Source organism: Syngnathus scovelli, chromosome 5 (genome assembly GCF_024217435.2).
Source record: "Syngnathus scovelli strain Florida chromosome 5, RoL_Ssco_1.2, whole genome shotgun sequence".
NCBI classification, from domain to species: domain Eukaryota; kingdom Metazoa; phylum Chordata; class Actinopteri; order Syngnathiformes; family Syngnathidae; genus Syngnathus; species Syngnathus scovelli.
Genome location: NC_090851.1, coordinates 705,113 through 720,657, shown reverse-complemented (window position 1 = coordinate 720,657; position 15,545 = coordinate 705,113). Strand labels below are relative to the sequence as shown.

General features: G+C 48.0%; 4 protein-coding genes across 5 annotated transcripts; 1 reads left to right on the top strand and 3 right to left on the bottom strand.

Annotated features, from left to right (window-relative positions):
• Positions 1-329: 329 nt before the first annotated feature.
• c1qtnf6b (C1q and TNF related 6b) lies at positions 330-2,386 on the bottom strand. 2 transcript variants are annotated; one of them, XM_049720036.2, is made up of 3 exons: positions 2,236-2,386; positions 1,354-1,549; positions 330-1,013 (listed from the first exon to the last, which is right to left on the bottom strand). In XM_049720036.2, exons 2-3 carry the CDS (start codon positions 1,532-1,534, stop codon positions 466-468), a joined length of 729 nt encoding a protein of 242 aa, XP_049575993.1. In that variant the 5' UTR covers positions 1,535-1,549; positions 2,236-2,386; the 3' UTR covers positions 330-465. The 2 variants fall into 2 exon arrangements, with proteins under 2 accessions (XP_049575993.1, XP_068506931.1); XM_068650830.1 differs by lacking the exon at positions 2,236-2,386 and having other exon boundaries at positions 1,354-1,915.
• Positions 2,387-2,427: 41 nt separating this feature from the next.
• Positions 2,428-8,816, bottom strand: LOC125968696 (uncharacterized). The gene is made up of 11 exons (XM_049720026.2): positions 8,697-8,816; positions 7,145-7,307; positions 6,719-6,861; positions 6,021-6,150; positions 5,763-5,862; positions 5,447-5,522; positions 5,171-5,292; positions 4,522-4,711; positions 4,359-4,452; positions 4,162-4,228; positions 2,428-4,043 (listed from the first exon to the last, which is right to left on the bottom strand). The coding sequence occupies exons 3-11, from the start codon at positions 6,804-6,806 to the stop codon at positions 3,180-3,182; spliced, it is 1,731 nt and encodes a 576-aa protein (XP_049575983.1). The 5' UTR covers positions 6,807-6,861; positions 7,145-7,307; positions 8,697-8,816; the 3' UTR covers positions 2,428-3,179.
• A 386-nt stretch (positions 8,817-9,202) lies between these two features.
• On the top strand, positions 9,203-10,449 carry rps19bp1 (ribosomal protein S19 binding protein 1). Its single transcript, XM_049720016.1, has 4 exons — positions 9,203-9,398; positions 9,623-9,811; positions 10,005-10,105; positions 10,178-10,449. The coding sequence occupies exons 1-4, from the start codon at positions 9,347-9,349 to the stop codon at positions 10,343-10,345; spliced, it is 510 nt and encodes a 169-aa protein (XP_049575973.1). The 5' UTR covers positions 9,203-9,346; the 3' UTR covers positions 10,346-10,449.
• A 728-nt stretch (positions 10,450-11,177) lies between these two features.
• On the bottom strand, positions 11,178-15,318 carry atf4a (activating transcription factor 4a). Its single transcript, XM_049720005.2, has 4 exons — positions 15,135-15,318; positions 13,990-14,151; positions 13,463-13,723; positions 11,178-12,596 (listed from the first exon to the last, which is right to left on the bottom strand). Exons 2-4 carry the CDS (start codon positions 14,027-14,029, stop codon positions 11,803-11,805), a joined length of 1,095 nt encoding a protein of 364 aa, XP_049575962.1. The 5' UTR covers positions 14,030-14,151; positions 15,135-15,318; the 3' UTR covers positions 11,178-11,802.
• Between the last annotated feature and the right edge of the window lie 227 nt (positions 15,319-15,545).

Below are 15,545 nucleotides of genomic sequence, written 5' to 3'. Positions count from 1 at the left end.
GGAGCCATGTTTTTTCTTCTTCTACTTATGTTTTATGGCCTTTGGCAAACAACATGAGGCGCATTACCGTCACCTTGTGAAATGGAGTGCGGAGTTCGGAACCCCATTCTGCTCAAAACTAAATATAAACAAAACTCGCTTGACTCCTCTTTAAAATGTCTGAAATGGCATTCGTAAGGCCTCAGCTGATAAATGACTTACTATCTTGACGCACGTTTCATAGCAAATGGCTCGACATTGCTCTCTAGCGGTGAAAAGCGGAACGACGGGGATCAATAAATAATACACAATATTGTCTGAAGGAAGAAAGAAACATTTCATAGCTTTTGCGACATTTGTTTTTTGTGTAGACTTTTGAATAATCGCATTGTGTTTTTTTTATACAAAAAAATAGAATGCCTATAAAGATTTGATCTGATCGATCAATGACGTCATCACGAAAGACCATTTAAGCTTCGCGGTGTCTCACTGTCCGGCGGGGGCCACCAGATACCCGTTGAAGGTGATGTAGACGTCCACGTCGTCCCCGTAGACGGCGTTGTCGCGCTGGCGCTTGTAGAGGCGCACCCAGACCTCGTCGCCCGGCTGCAGGTCCATCATGACGCTCTGGCTCTGCATGATGGAGCGCTCGCTGGGCTGCGCGTACAGGATGACCTGCTGCTCCTGGTTGTGCATCAGGTGCATGTAAGTCTCCTTGAAGTTCCAGGTGTGGACGTTGAGGTTGAACAAGTAGACGCCGGCCACGTAGCAGTAGAACTTGCCCTTGAACATGTTGAAGTGCTCGTGCAGGTTGACGAATACCGTGTCGAACACCAGCGGCTGGTAGTAGTCCACGCTGTGCAGGGACTTGCGGCGGCCCACCGAGAAGGCGGACCGCGGGTTCTTGCAGGGGTCCCCCGGGGCGCCCGCTTGGCCCTTGCTGCCCTGGGGTCCCGCCGGGCCCGGCGGACCCGAGAGCCCTTCGGCGCCGGGCTTGCCGGGCGTGCCTTTGTCCCCTCGGTCGCCTTTATCGCCTGCGGCAAAGCAGAATGGGGAAATGTTCATTTGCCATCTATGTCACCTTTTGACCTTTATTTTATGCCCCCATTTAAGCTGCAACCCCAAGAAACCATTTTAGGCTTCACGTTTCTTTAACACAACGGAAAACAACTCGATGGAATTGCCAGAATGCCCCATGTGGGCCCCGCCTCCTCCTCCTCCTCCTCCCGCTTTATGGAGCTGCGCTGCTCCTGTGAGTTTGCGGTCGGCCCAAAATAGTTCCAACAATCGTTTCCGTCTCAAACTACTAGTTAAGTTGTTTTTGTAAGGCGCGTTAGCTTTATGCTTGATGCCATCAAAACGCCCGCCCCTTACCTTTCAGGATGGTCATGTTGACCACGGTGCGGACCTCGGGGAGCCGGTAGTGGGGGGCCGAGGCCTGAGGATCCAGGTGGTCGCAGCACCGGCGGCAGTAGCGCGAGCCCGCCGGCCGCGACGGCGACGGGAGGCAGCACGCCAGCGGCAGCAGGAACAGGAAGCTCAGAAGGGACCTCATGTTGGACCAGCGCACCTGCGGACACAAGCCGGGTCGCCATCAATGAAACCATCCGGACCAACCAAACATCCTTTCCGACTCAGAGTGGGATTTCCCGGCCTCCGTCCGTCCTTTATAGTTTTTCCAGTTTGTCCGTCGGCTTACGTAACGCAAACCATGTGCCGGATCCATTTCAAGCGAATGCGCATGTTTTCAAAAGACACCCCAATTTAGTGTTCCATAAAGAAACACAAGAACGGACGCATTAGCTTCATTTCTGCACCAATTAGTGCGAAAAAAAATAATTCCGCTTCAATATAAAATGGACCAACAATCATTGATGTTTCATACATCATAGACATAGTTTCAAAAACAAATGACAAATTTGTGTTCAGCTATATGTATTTCGACTTGCTTGTGTTTTGCCCCCCCCTCCCCCAGTATTTGAAGTTCAACTAATTCAAGCACATTGGAACGAAAAGTGTGCAAGATGTTCCATTCAAATCAAGTCATTCGCCTGCACAAGCGTGACGTCACCGTCCGCTTCAATTCCCCCCCCCCGCGAAGCTTGCATCAACTAACATCACTTTGGCCACGTATACACGCCAGAGCAAAACCCCCACCTACGCTCGAGAGCGCGCACGCGCGTTCGCGTGCACCAAATAAGAAACGAGTACATGCACGCGCACCAAACGACTTTTTTGGGGGAGGGGGGGTCTTACCTTTTCAGCACACCAAGAAAAAGAGGAAGAGGGGGAACAAAGGAGCTCTGGCGCTCCACTTCGAAGAGGAACAACTGAGAGCAAAGTCTCAGCCTCTTTGTCCTACGCGCACACAAATATACGCACAGGCGCGTGCACACGCACACAACCATTGCAGAGGCTCTTCCAGCTTCCCTCCGTCATTCTCACGCCTTCATTCACAAATCTTTTTTTATTTAATCATAATCATCCTATTTCACAAAGGAATAAAAAAATAATGGCATTTAAAAAAAAGTACATTCAAAATACATTCAACTTCGACTGACACACACACACACACACACACACAAACGTTGATTTTTGTCTCGTGCTGTTTACACTAAGCCGTGCAAGGAGGAAAAGAAGGCAATCTGTTTTTTTATTTCTTTTTCTTCTGTAATGGTTTTGCTTCTTGTCCACTTCCTGCCGGACTCTCAAAACCTCCTCCCAGTCTAACCACTAAACCACCCAGACCACAGGATAAGACAGGGAGAATAGGAACAGTTTTCTTAAAAACATTCTTGTCGTCTTTTTTGGAGGAGGAGGAAAAAGAAAAAAAATATGAAAAATGCAGCCTGGTAACTACACTTAATGTATTTTCATTTGAAGTGCACTTTTTAAAGTGTGCCAGCGACTTATATAAGAGCAAGCGTTTCCCCAGCCCAAAATAAATCCGTACTTAGCAAAACACGGTCGTGTCTCGGCCTATTTTCCACATCAGCTTCTGTGGAAAATATCACTTGTCTCTACTTTCACTGTCTTCATTGAAACCATCTGCAGGCTGTCAAGAAGAAGAAAAAAAAGTGATGAAGCAGCAGCGGCACATTGAGCAAAATCACAGGCAGAATTTGTTCAGCATATTAACGCTTCAATGATTGATGTTCCCGCTCCCATTCAAACGTCCCCACCAGAAATGTGGCTGTCCTTCAACTTGTGACGTGATCCTGAGGACAAAGAGACATATAACCATCGCTGGACGGTTCCACTGATCCATAATCCAAGTCTGGTGCGTCCAGCATGAGAGCTTGGAGACTCTCCAGAATTGGACCACGGAAGCCCAAAGGGGACTCACACCCGGGAGGACGGTGGACCACGGGGGCTCGCTCCTCCTCGTCCTCGAAGCTCTCCTCGGGGCCTCCGTGCTCCTCGGCCACGCCGCCGATGCCCGAATCGGAACTGGAGAGTTCGGGCCCGTCGCGGTGGCCCAGCGTCTGAAAGTGCTCGTAGTCCAAACTCACTTGAATGGTGTCTTTGAGGGAAATCCCTTCAAAGGGAAATCGTCCTTCACCTTGGCATTTACCACCCATCTCTTCTAAATGTTCACTCTGGACCTTCTCGATCTTCTCATAGTCTGAAATAACTGGCGTCACCTCGTCGCCGCCCCGGGAGAACCCTCCGAGAGCTTCCAGGAGGAGTTTCATCTGCCCGTCCTGGTCTTGGTCCGCGAGAGGCCCCGTGGGGCCGTAGGGGTCGTCGGGCGCACACGCTTTCAGGTTGCCCAAAGTGAGTGAGGCTACAGGAATGGGAGGAGGACACAGCTGGAAGTCCATGAGGGGGGGAAAGCCAAGTGCGGTGGTCTTCATCATCATCGTCATCTTCTCCAGAAGAGCTTTTGGATGATCAAGGTCCCTGGAGCCTCCAGGGTACAGAGGGTCTCGGGGATCTTCACGATCTGCGGGACCTCCGGGGGCTTCGGGGTCCGCACCTCCTGCGGACATCACGGCAAGGATGTCCACAGGCCGCAGGAAGAACTGCAAGTTCTCAATGCTGAAAGGAGGCCTTTCCCACTTCTGGAAAAGAGCAGAAGTCGGGAACTTTATTTCTTAGGTTTTTTCCTATTGCGCAAGGTGGCGGGAATCGATGGCGGAGGAGCCATCCAGAAGTCGCTTCTCGCTCGGGCAAACCTACGTTGTGCAGGAAGGACTTTCCCGGGTCTGGGAGCAGTGGACCTCGAATCTTCTTGAAGACGTAACGCCTAAAATAAATAAATAGATCATTTTATATAAATAAATCAATATTTTTAATGTCATTCATTTTAAAATGATTATAGTTTTTTTTCCAAAAACTATTTGCCCCACCATGGCAGAGCGTGTTGAAGTGCCTACCAGTCGGTCTTGTCCGCCCTGAAGAGCAGAAGAGCCAGAAAGACGGCAAAGGCGGTGCCTGAGATGGTCACCCCCAAAACCAACGGCAAGGAGACTGACAACGACAAGACAACTTTGGAATCAATTCACTTTTGGCGCGCAAGTGTGTAGAAGTGCAACCCACCAGCAGCAGGGGGCGCTGCGTCCTTGCCCACATCCGACGTCCAGCGTGCGACAGGGCTCCAGTCGCTCCACAGCCACTCCACCTCCTCCTCGTCCGAAGGCCTCACCCGAAGGCGCGCCTCGTACGCCGCCCCTCGCCTCAACCGCTCCAAACGCAGCTCGGACCGTGGCTCGCTGCGCACTGACGCCCCCTGGTGGAGTCAAATGTGTATTTTGATGCTTACACTCGCCCATACGACAACAATACGCGTGTATATTTTGAAAGAAAAAAGGCAGCATATTAAAAACAAATTTGTAGGGGAGGGAAAATATCAGAGCATTGTGGGGGCACTTTTTTTTTAAAAAAAGAAAAGAAAACAACAAAATGGAATAACAAGATGAAAGTTGTAAGAAAAAAGTCAGGACTGAAATAAAATATGTTATTTTGAAACGCAAAAGGCAGAACATCTACAGAATAAAGTCAGATTTCTTTTTAGAAAAAAAAGACGACCGAAATAAGGTCTTATTTTTTAAGACAATGAAGTTTGTATCAATTAAGTTTCATATAATTGAGCTTCTTGCAATGTACAGTAGCAGTAGCGCTCACTAGCAGTGCTTGTCATAAACAACTTGAGCGTGTGTTGGGACAAGCGCGTGAGTCAGTTACACACATTCCACGGCTCGCCCGCCAGCTTCCACTCCAGCTGGAAGTTGTACGACCAGTGCTGATTGGCCATCGCCCAGGAAATGCTGCTCTGGTTCATTTGAGGCTTGCCCGGAGGAGGGAGTTTCACTGAAAACGCACACGCAACCCAGGTTGGTTACAAAAATAAAAACGCTCAAAAAGTCAGTGGAAATAGTAGCAGCTAGCATCAAGTCGCTAAGACCATTATTATCGCCACTTGAGCTCGAGCACCAATTACATATTTTGGACGTGGCGTACTCACCGTGGCAGGCCGGCCTGTAGAGCATCTCTACGTCAGAGCAGTTGATGTGGACTTTCAGTACATGGTTGCTCTGAAACTGAGCGCAGCGTCGTGGTGGAATGACAAATGAATGACAATGAAGCCCCCCCCCGTCCTGAAAAGCTTCCTAACTGCTTCCAAATGCAGCCAGGCGCAACAAGCACTACTTTTGTTTCAAAAGAACCTGCTATTTCCTTAGAACCAAGTTGCCACACGATGGCACCAAATCACTACTTTTGTCTCAATGAAGCCTCTTAACACATTTCAATCTTCAATCGGGGTTAGTGTTGCGACTCACAATGGAGTCTCTGCTGAAGACCAGCGAGCACGTCCGCAGTGAGGAAAGCGTCCGCCCGGCCGGCGGCCCAAGAACACACTCGGACTTGTATCGGCGTTCCCTGAAATCACAACGAGCCAAAACACTTGAAAATGTAAGAAAACCTTGAAGCCCGAACTTGCAACCTACACACTTGGAGGTTGCAAAGTAACTCTTGACCGCTCTGTATGAAGTACAAAAATGCCGTTTCATCGGCAATGGGAGACGCTTGTTCCTTACGCCGATAAAGTATTGATCCTTTGGGCGTGGAGGCTGCACGCCGTGCCGCCGCCGCCGCCGCCCATAAGCGCGTCCGAGCTGTTCCACACGCACGTGATGGTTCGATTGTAGTCGTTGAAGCAGATCAGCCCTAAAACGACAAAAAAACTCAAATCCAAATCCAACCTTTTTGTTGACAACTATGATGAAAACGCTTTAAAAATGTTTACAGGCAAAATATCCTGTTCTGTTGTCCTTTTTAATGACCGTCATATTTTTTCTAATGTTTGATCTTGCACTTAACAAATAGTTTACATGAGAAAAAAAAAGGACTTTCCAACTAGTCAAAACAAAATAAAATGGTTGTACAGTCCAAAGCGTTGGCACGTTCCCCAAAGTGTGCGTGCGTGTGGGCTCCCCCTGGTGGCATGCAAAAGAATCACCAAACCAAAATAATGTTCAAACTGTCGAGAATGTGTCAGATGCTTAAATGATTTTATGAACTAAGTGCAGTTCAGTTGTGTTCAACTTTGAAGTCACATTTCATCTTTTCGAAGTGTTCATTTTCATAGGTTTATGCATGCCCAATTTGATCATTCGAGTTTTGAAACGGGGCGAAATGTTACGATGGCTCACTTACACTCAATGTTGCAAACTCGACCGTCCTTTGATTCATGATTAATGCAAACAAAGACAAGTAGAGAAAGGCTCCAACTTACTGCTGTGTTGGGAACAATTTACTTTGCCGCTGGCGGCGGCAGCGAGCCCAAGCGACAAAAGAACGACAACAACAAAAGTGCTCCTCATGCTTGGCTCACTTTCGGATGCGGGATGTAGAACTCACTGCTTCCTCCTCTTCGATCTGGCCACGCACGCACGCACACACACACACCACGGAAAAAGAGAAGTGGAAATGATAGCCATGATTTGCCATTCACCTGTGAGGTGCTTTGATTTAGTTCTTTGAACAGATGTAATCAATGACACCAATTGGCTTTCTATTTGAAAAAGTGCACAACTGTTCCATAACAACCAAATTCCATTTCAAAATGACAGGATAGAATTCAAATATCCATCATTGTGGACCTAATCCCAAGAGAGAGAAAAACAAGCATGGCTAATATGCCCTCATTTGAAGGCCTGACCTGTCATGGAAGCAGCGGCAGCATCCATTTTTTGCCATCTGACGTCATGGCGAACAAGACAAGCCTCTTCAGAGTTGGACCAAACTGGATGGATGGATGGACGGATTGATGGATGGAACGGTCGCTCAACTGAAAGCAACGCCAAACTTGCATGTGGTGCCACCTAAAAAAAAAAAAAAAAAGTCGTCTTGACCGACATTAAAAATAAAGTCAAACTAAACAGAACTCTGCTCTGCACGGGTACGGACAGACAGATAGCGACATGTTCAGCCAGTCCCTGAAGGTGCCGCCTGCCTTTTGCACCCAATGCGAGATTACAATTGTGGTGAAAACGTAACTTTCTAGGCGTGGATGCTTTTTACTTGTTTTTTTTTTTCCTTTGTTGAGCGGAAGTCACGAGCCACATGTAATTGTTTTTGTGGTTCAGGTAACCCCCCCCCCCAAAAAAAAAAACAGGTCAGTATGTTCCATTAGTGGCTGTCGTTGCTTTCACGGCAGTCACGCACGGCCTCGCAAGTCCGCCCTTCAACGTGTTCCCGGTTTGATTCCCACTTTCAAAGTAAGCCGTTTCTCACGCTCTCACTTCCTCCGTCTTGTCTGGCCACATCGCGCTTGTAAAGCTTCGCTTTTTTTTTTAATCTCCAAAAACATCTGTGAGCTTTGTTTCCTCTCGCTGAGCAGTTTTAAGTTGTGATAACAGTGTTCACCACTAGATGGCGGCGGACATCGCTCACTAGCACCTTTGACCTTAAGCATGGGGGGGGGGGGTGAAGATCTGAGCTCGAGCAATATCTGAATAAAATAATAATAAATAAATCAATCACACGGCAAATCACAACGCACACCTCTATTTTAGTAGTCGTTTTCCACAAAGTGTTGTCACACCTTCTCGTTTGTTGTTGCCTTCTTTAAAGGCAGCGCTCACTTTCGTGTCAGTCAGAGGCAGGAAGTGGTGAATCACGTTGGTCGCGCCGCTTATACTTCACGCCGGTTTCCATCTCAAGCTAACCGCGAGTGAGCGAGCGAGCGAGCGAGCGAACGAACGAGCGAGCGAGCGAGCGATGGAGGGAAAGTCCAAACGGAGCAACGAGACAGCCAACAGGCTCTTTCTTATCTCTGTTAGTTTCAAACTTATTTCAAGCAAGCGTGTGTTTCGTCAATGTTGTCCAAACATAAGTCAATGAAGGCGCATGCTAAAAGAAAGTCAATGAGAAAAAGACAGGGCCCGACAACTACGCATTGTTACAGCCTGATGCCGAGTCCAATTTGGGCAAATCCATTTCCAATTCATCGGCTGATTCATTCAAACAAATAGAATCAATAAAAGCATTGGACTGTTTATTGTTCCCGTGTCCTTTATTATTTACAATACTACACAGAGAAAAATCTGCAAAAGTTTTTAAGTATTCTGTTTGAATGTCACTATCTTTGTCTTATGTTGTAATGTGTTTCAAAAAACACTTATGCATATAAACAAATATATATACTATAGAAACGTTTACTTCTGCCAGTATAGAAACTTATAAAGGTCAAGAAACTTATAGAAACTTACCGACTTGGCAGAGCTCACAGTGAAGTACTGAAATGATGTCCATTAGTTCACTGAGGGATGGAGGGGAGATGATGAAAAGTAGGCGGTACCATAATGACCACGCCCACAAGGGGCTGCGCCCCCCCCCCCCCCCCCCCCCCCCCATGGGATTTTCTTTTTCATATTGTCAAACGGAAAAAAAGGTTCAACAATAAACAATTAATCTACAACTAATCAAACTATTTTTGGGACCACGTTTGATTGTCCAAATCTTCAAATATATATACATTACATGAGCAGTAAAACCAAGGAAGGGTCATGTTAAGGCTGAAATAGATAGAAAATAAAAAGTGATCTAAAATCAGATTTCAAATCAAATATTCAAAATCAGATATGTAAAACTATTCAACCCACTCCCTAAAAAATTCATGAAATCAAACAAACAAACGAAAGGATTATTTTAGCGCTAGTGTTAATAATCTTAGTATTCGGTGTCGCATCTAAATCGGAACTCTTGCATTGCAATTTTGTTCCGCCCGATTACGGCACATTGTGAGCCAACCGGATGTTGACACGAATCTTCACATGTTGACGCCTTCGTGCGTGTTTTGTCATTTGAACCGTTGCAATTTGGATTTCTTGGCAAGCAAAACGCTCTGGAATAGCTCGAGATGTCCGCCTCGCTGGTCAGGAGAGGACTCGAGCTGCTCAGTAACGACATAAGTACGCTTGGAGTCCGTTCGATGGCTAGCCGGCTAACGTTAGCCGCAAACTGTCGTAACCACGCCGAGATGCTTGAACACTAACGACGCGCGGCTGTGATTAACATTCCCTGTCGAAGCTGTATTTAGATGAAGACTTTGATTTAAAATGAAGCCTTAAATGGTTAATGTAGCCACCAGTTTGCGGCAGTGGAAAATTGAAATCTGCGCTGTGTTTCCTGCCAGGTGGAAATGTGAAGAAGAAAAAGCAGCAGCAGAAGCAGCACGCGAGGACGCCCAATACGGCGGCGGCAAAGGCGCTGGTGGGCACCAACCGCCAGGGCGTCACCCGCCAGGTGAAGCGGCTGCAGGGGCGACTCGGGCCCGGCAAGAGCAAAGCGACGGTCAAGGACAAGCTGATCAAGTGTGCGCTGGGTCAGTATGGTCCAATCGAAGCGCACACCAAGGCTAATTCATGTGCACATGGCCAATATGATTTTAAAACCATTTTCCAAAGACAGTAAGAGAGTTCAAATGTTACTTTTGGCTTACACATTTTTCAGCCTCTTCCAGATTTGTGCCACTTTCCTTGTGGGCAAGAACTAAATGAGCTCATTTCTGCTGACAGATGAGATCAGGAAGACAAAGGACAAAAGTCAGATAAAGACCAACAACCTCCAATACTTCACGAGAACCAACTTGGAAGCGGCCGAATCGCACACATTAAAAGTGAATATTTTCTATACATTTCTGTCTAGAAAATGCAGGAATGATTGAGCCTGTCGTCCGTGTGACACTCAGATCCAGAATTACAACACGGGAAGACAATCCCGGGATCGCCCCGACCGATCCGTCGCTCAAAAACCCAAAGAGGCGCCGTCGGTTTTCACCGAGGAGGAGTTCCAGCAGTTCCAGAAAGAATATTTTGGCAGGACCGTGGAAGAAAAGAAAAACGGTCCTTCCCGATAACACCGGTGCCACCTTTTTGATCTTTTGCACGAGTCCAACCTTTGTTCACATTTTTCAACATCTCACCTTTATTAAAAATGCAATAAATCAGACTGATGAAATGATGCTTGATGCAAAATATGAAATAAGTTTTCAAAGGTTACTTGATGGGTGAGCAGCCACACCAGAGATTACATATAATGCGGCCTTACCCAGAAACTGGAAATTCTGCAAGTTTGAAATCCAGCCAAGGAGAAAATGTAGTGTAGTAGCAGAATTTGACCGCAAGGGGGTGGTGTACGCAATCTTTGTCGCACCCAGATTTTGCAGCAAGAAATCTCGGTTCTTCAACTTTTGATTGAACGTTGCAGTCATTTCGAAGAACATTTAAGTTATTCCAACACACGTTTTCACATGATTGGGCGAAAAATACGATGGTCAGGATTCTAGGTTAGCCCACCAAGTCCCAAGACTTCAATTAGAACATTGGGAAAGAAAATAAGTTGTTGCAGGGCCAAAAAGGCTGCTCATCTACGTTGAATGTCATCTGAGGAGCAGGAGGGATTGCGGACGGACATAATTGCATTAAATGCTAACTTGGGCCCTCATGTACGAGGCCTTGAGCTCGTGAAGCTAGCTTGCATGTGCAAGTCAGGTGCTCTGCAATTGTGAGCGCATGACCACTGCAAGTTATTTTTAATTGCTTTGCTTTTAATCAGTTTTCTATTAGTTATAGCTTCTTTCAAAAAAAAAAAAATACATTGCCAATTGCAAGACCGAAGTACAATTAAATAAACCCATGTAAAGTGATAAAGATGAAAAACAGGTTAAATGAACACCAGCGAGACATGGCTTGAGATGGCTTGAGACTAACAGAAGTTTATTAGAAAACAGTCGCGACAGAGAAAGTTGATTTGAAAAAAAAAAAAACAATCGCAACAGAGAGCATTTGTACAAGCCAAGAAAAGAGCGAGCGGAGCGCAGCACAGCAACTACCCGGCACGTCAACGCATTGCATTAAATAAAAATGAAAAGATCGAGCGCCGGCCGGCTAGCTAAATTGCGTCGGACAGTGCACACGCACACTTTTGTGCGAGCAGGCAAGCCTTAAGAAAACTGAAATCCACTTATAGAGGCCCTTATCTGGACTAGAAGGAGGTTGCTAAGGGGAATTTGTGGCTGTCTGGGATAATAATGTTAATGCTAGACTTTCAGGATGATGAATCAACAACGCCAGGTGGGTGGGTGGGTATCCAAAAGCCCTTCTGAATGGAAAAATTGGTTTAGATTGGAAAAGCAGCCCATCGTAGCTATGCTTAAACGTTGAGCGATGGATGGCCTTTGAGGCTTGGGCTGAACTTTTTTGAATCCAACTGTTGAAACTACACATGAAAGCAGATTTTTTTTTTTTTTTTTAGTACTGTGTTTGGGGATCCAACAGCGGCTCAAAAGCTCGTAGAGACTCTCTCGTGGTCTTCCTATTTGGTCGCCGCGCTGGTCTTTCCGCGGTGGCGTTTGCGGACCTCTTCCATCAGGTCCTTGAGGTACTGGATCTCTCGGCTGATGGCGTCGGCACGCTCGGCCAGCTCTCGGTTCCTGCTCTCCAGGGCCTCGCGCTCCACGTTGAGCTGCTCTTGCTCCACGCGTTTTTTCTGGCGGTAGCGCGTGGCCGCCGTCTTGTTCTGCTCCATCTTCTTCAGCTTCTTCTCCACCACCTTGGGAGCGCCGGACGCCGACTTGACTTTCGGGGACGGTGAGGAGGAGCCGGAAGGGGGCTCGGGTCTGTCGTAGGGTTTGGTGCGGGGGGAGCCGGCGGAAGACTCGATGCCGGAGTCGCTGTCGCAGTCGCTGGACGGCGGCGATGCTGTTTTGATGAAGACCTCCTGCGGGAGGGGCGACTTGGCGCCGCTCTCGGAGAATCCCGGGGAGTGAGGCGGGCCCGGGGAGCAAGGCTCCGACTTCATGACCACCTCGGCGGGGACAGCGAGCGGCTCCAACTCCATGACCACCTCGGCGGGGACAGCGGGCAGCTCCAACGCCATGACCACCTCGGCGGGGACAGCGGGCAGCTCCGGCTGCCCATCGCTTTCAGGCCCCGGGGCCACGCGGAAGGGCTCCAGGTCTAGATCCACGTGGGAGCGGAGGGACGCCATGAGGTCCTCGGGGGACGCGGGGGGCTCGTCCGAGGAGCAAGAGCCAATGAGCGACTCCAGGTCCAAGTCGCTCAGGTCGATCTTCTCCGACATCCAGTCCATGCCGGCAAAGGCGTCGTCTGCGGACAGGTCAACGTTTCGATTACGTTCCCTCTCGTGCTCGCAAGGTTCCGAATTTATGGATCATGCCGTTTGGGCATTTTTACATTCTTCATTAGCATTAAGCTAGCTGACTTTTGGTAAGATGAAATCGTGCCATTTGGTTGAGATGTCCTCCCGAATCAGGAGCAAGGCTCCGCCCACATTAGACCGCACGTTGCTCATCGTCGGACTTGTGACCGAGAGCCGCATGTGACAATTAGCAGCGGCATTTCATGGGTTGGCCCAAGTTGAAAATGACATCAATCGGTTGCCAGGAAGTCACGGAGTGGCATTCCCCTCCCCCTTTGCGGTGGCCGCTCACGTCTACTATATTTTGAAAGGTCGTTGAAGTGGGCGAGGGAGCCGGCAAAAACCGGCTTGGCCGGCCGGTCCCGGCAGACTAATTACGCCACGCCCGCCCAATGGCACTCGTGCCGCTTTGATAATTTGCGAGCCAAATGTTTGACACAGTTTCTGCACTCCACAACCAGATTAGTTACGTGGCACTCCTTTGACAGTAATAATGTTTTCTTTTAAACTAATCAGAATTTTTCCCCCTGGATATTTAATTATGTTTTAATGACAATTTATGTTGTGTTCATATCTTAAAACAAAACCCATATTTAACACCTCAGAAGATGTAATGCCTTGAATGTTTTTTTTTTTTTTTTTAGGTTATTACGAACACTTAGAAAATCACTTTCTACACAATTTCAATTTTCATTCTATTTTGACATGTCTTTTCAAATATTGCTCCACCCCCCCCCCTCGCATGTTAAAACCAACCGCATAATAATAAACGTCATTTCTCAGCAAGCAAGAGATGATACGAGCGCAAGCTCACCTTGGGCGTGCTCGGCTCCCACGTGGGCATGGAGGAGTTCGCCGGCGGCCAGCCATGGCAGAGAGGTCACGTCGGATCCCGCCTTGTCTACCAGGAAGGAGGGGGAGGGGGGCGACAGCAAGGTGTGGTACGGAGACAGGGACAGCGAGAGGGGGGGCGAACCCGGGACCTCGCCCCCGAGCGAGGAGGAGGGTGAAAGCGCTTCCTCATCATCTTGGTCCAGAAGGGGCCCCATTGGGTCAGCCATCAGAAATGAGGGCCCTGCGGAGCCCATTCGCCAGTTAACAAAAGGCACGTTGACGTGTTTCGTGAGTCATTGATTATAACGACAAACTGTTATGTAGTATTTTAATGCTGGCCAAAGAGCCAACAATCTAAAAGTCATTGTTTAGTCTTACTTGCACGACATCTGGCTTGGATTGTAAAACAGTGACTACTACCATGTAGGGATGTTGACCTCCAATTCCACATTTGTTGGGTGGCACCCACCCACACCCACTCACTCACCCACTCACTCACTCACTCACCTGAGCACAGGGCCTCCACGGCCTCCAATGCGAGCATCATGGCTGCGGCGACGTGTGGTCAGCTGTAAGACGGGTACGGCAGAGTGCGGGGACGTTCCCAAGTCGAGACGTTCGGTACTGCTGTCGACTGCAGCAAAGCTGACGGGAATTGCCAAGAGAGACCTGCGGGCAAAATGACAAATGTCCATTTCACGAGGTGGGAAGGAGAATGGAATCTTCAACTTTATTGTCAACTAGCGCTGCTTTGATAGTACAACATCAGAAATACTTGATGCTCAAGGACCAATCGCAGCTTGCCACAAATACATCATTATTCACATTCACAAGAATTGGTGAATGCCTTTGTGGTAAAAGTGTACAAGAAAAGGGTGTATACAATCGACACAGTTCATTTTCATTGATTTTTAAACGTGTTCAAATTAAAGGATTTATTCGGGGTAAAATTGTCACACAGATAATGATGTCAAATCACAAATGCGTGCATGAATATTGCTGCTTTGACAATGCAATTGACTATTTTGCTCATTTAAAAAAAAAACACATCAAAAATGGGGGAAATTTCGTGTCACTTTCACGTCATACCAAAATCGTTCAACTGTCGAGTCTAACTTTAGCCAATCGTTATCCAATGTGGCGTCACGTGACGCCAAGCCGTTTCGGCCAGCCCTGGTGCCGTCGGAGTACATTTCCTAATTTGGTCATGTCGAGGCCGGTGACCACGCCCCCTCCGGGAAAGCGGGCCCCGCCATTTTCCAGTCAAGTAGTCCGCCAAGGGGGCATGACTACTTGACGCCATTTTGTCCACGCCACGTTGTCACCCATTACATGTACATAAACAAAAGCCAGAGTCGACATACACGCCGACTTGGACGAATGACTGTCAAATTCGGTTGTCCGACATGTTTGACAGTTGAGCGAGCAAGCAAGCCAAACGCAGCGGGTTGGGGCGCAAACTTGGCTCGTCCAGCGCCTGACTCCTTTCACAAATATCAGTCGATATTGTCAACGAACACAAGCAAACTCACGACGCAACAAATGTAAACACTATTCTGATTGTGTAGGGGTCTTATACAAGATGACTTGAAGTATGTTTTCCTGTTCTGCTTTCAAACAGCCAACATTTCGGAGAAATAAGGTATACTTACGCCATTTTGCCAAAAATCGCCAGTGCACTTCGCCGATGCCCTGCCCGTTTGATGCCGCTGCGCAGATTGCCGCCACCCGCCTTTAAACTGCCATGTTGATGGTTGATCGCTGCCAACGGAGACCCTTCAGACGTACACGCTAAAGCTGACAGCGAGGAATCCAATGTCGGGCGCAAGCGGTGCCGCGGCAAATTATATAGCACCGAAGCACTACCAAGCGTGTCCTTCCGCTAAAGAAACGTTTGAGTTAAAGTATTGCAGCGCGGGTGAAAGGCGGCAATTTGTCTTCCTGGTCAAAGCTGCCTTTTCTCACAATACCGGGCGGTGCTGTAAATCAAAACACGCGTACCTATGCTGTTCCTGTCTTTTGATTGGTTGCACGCGCGTTTACGTTTTAAAGAAGTTTGACGA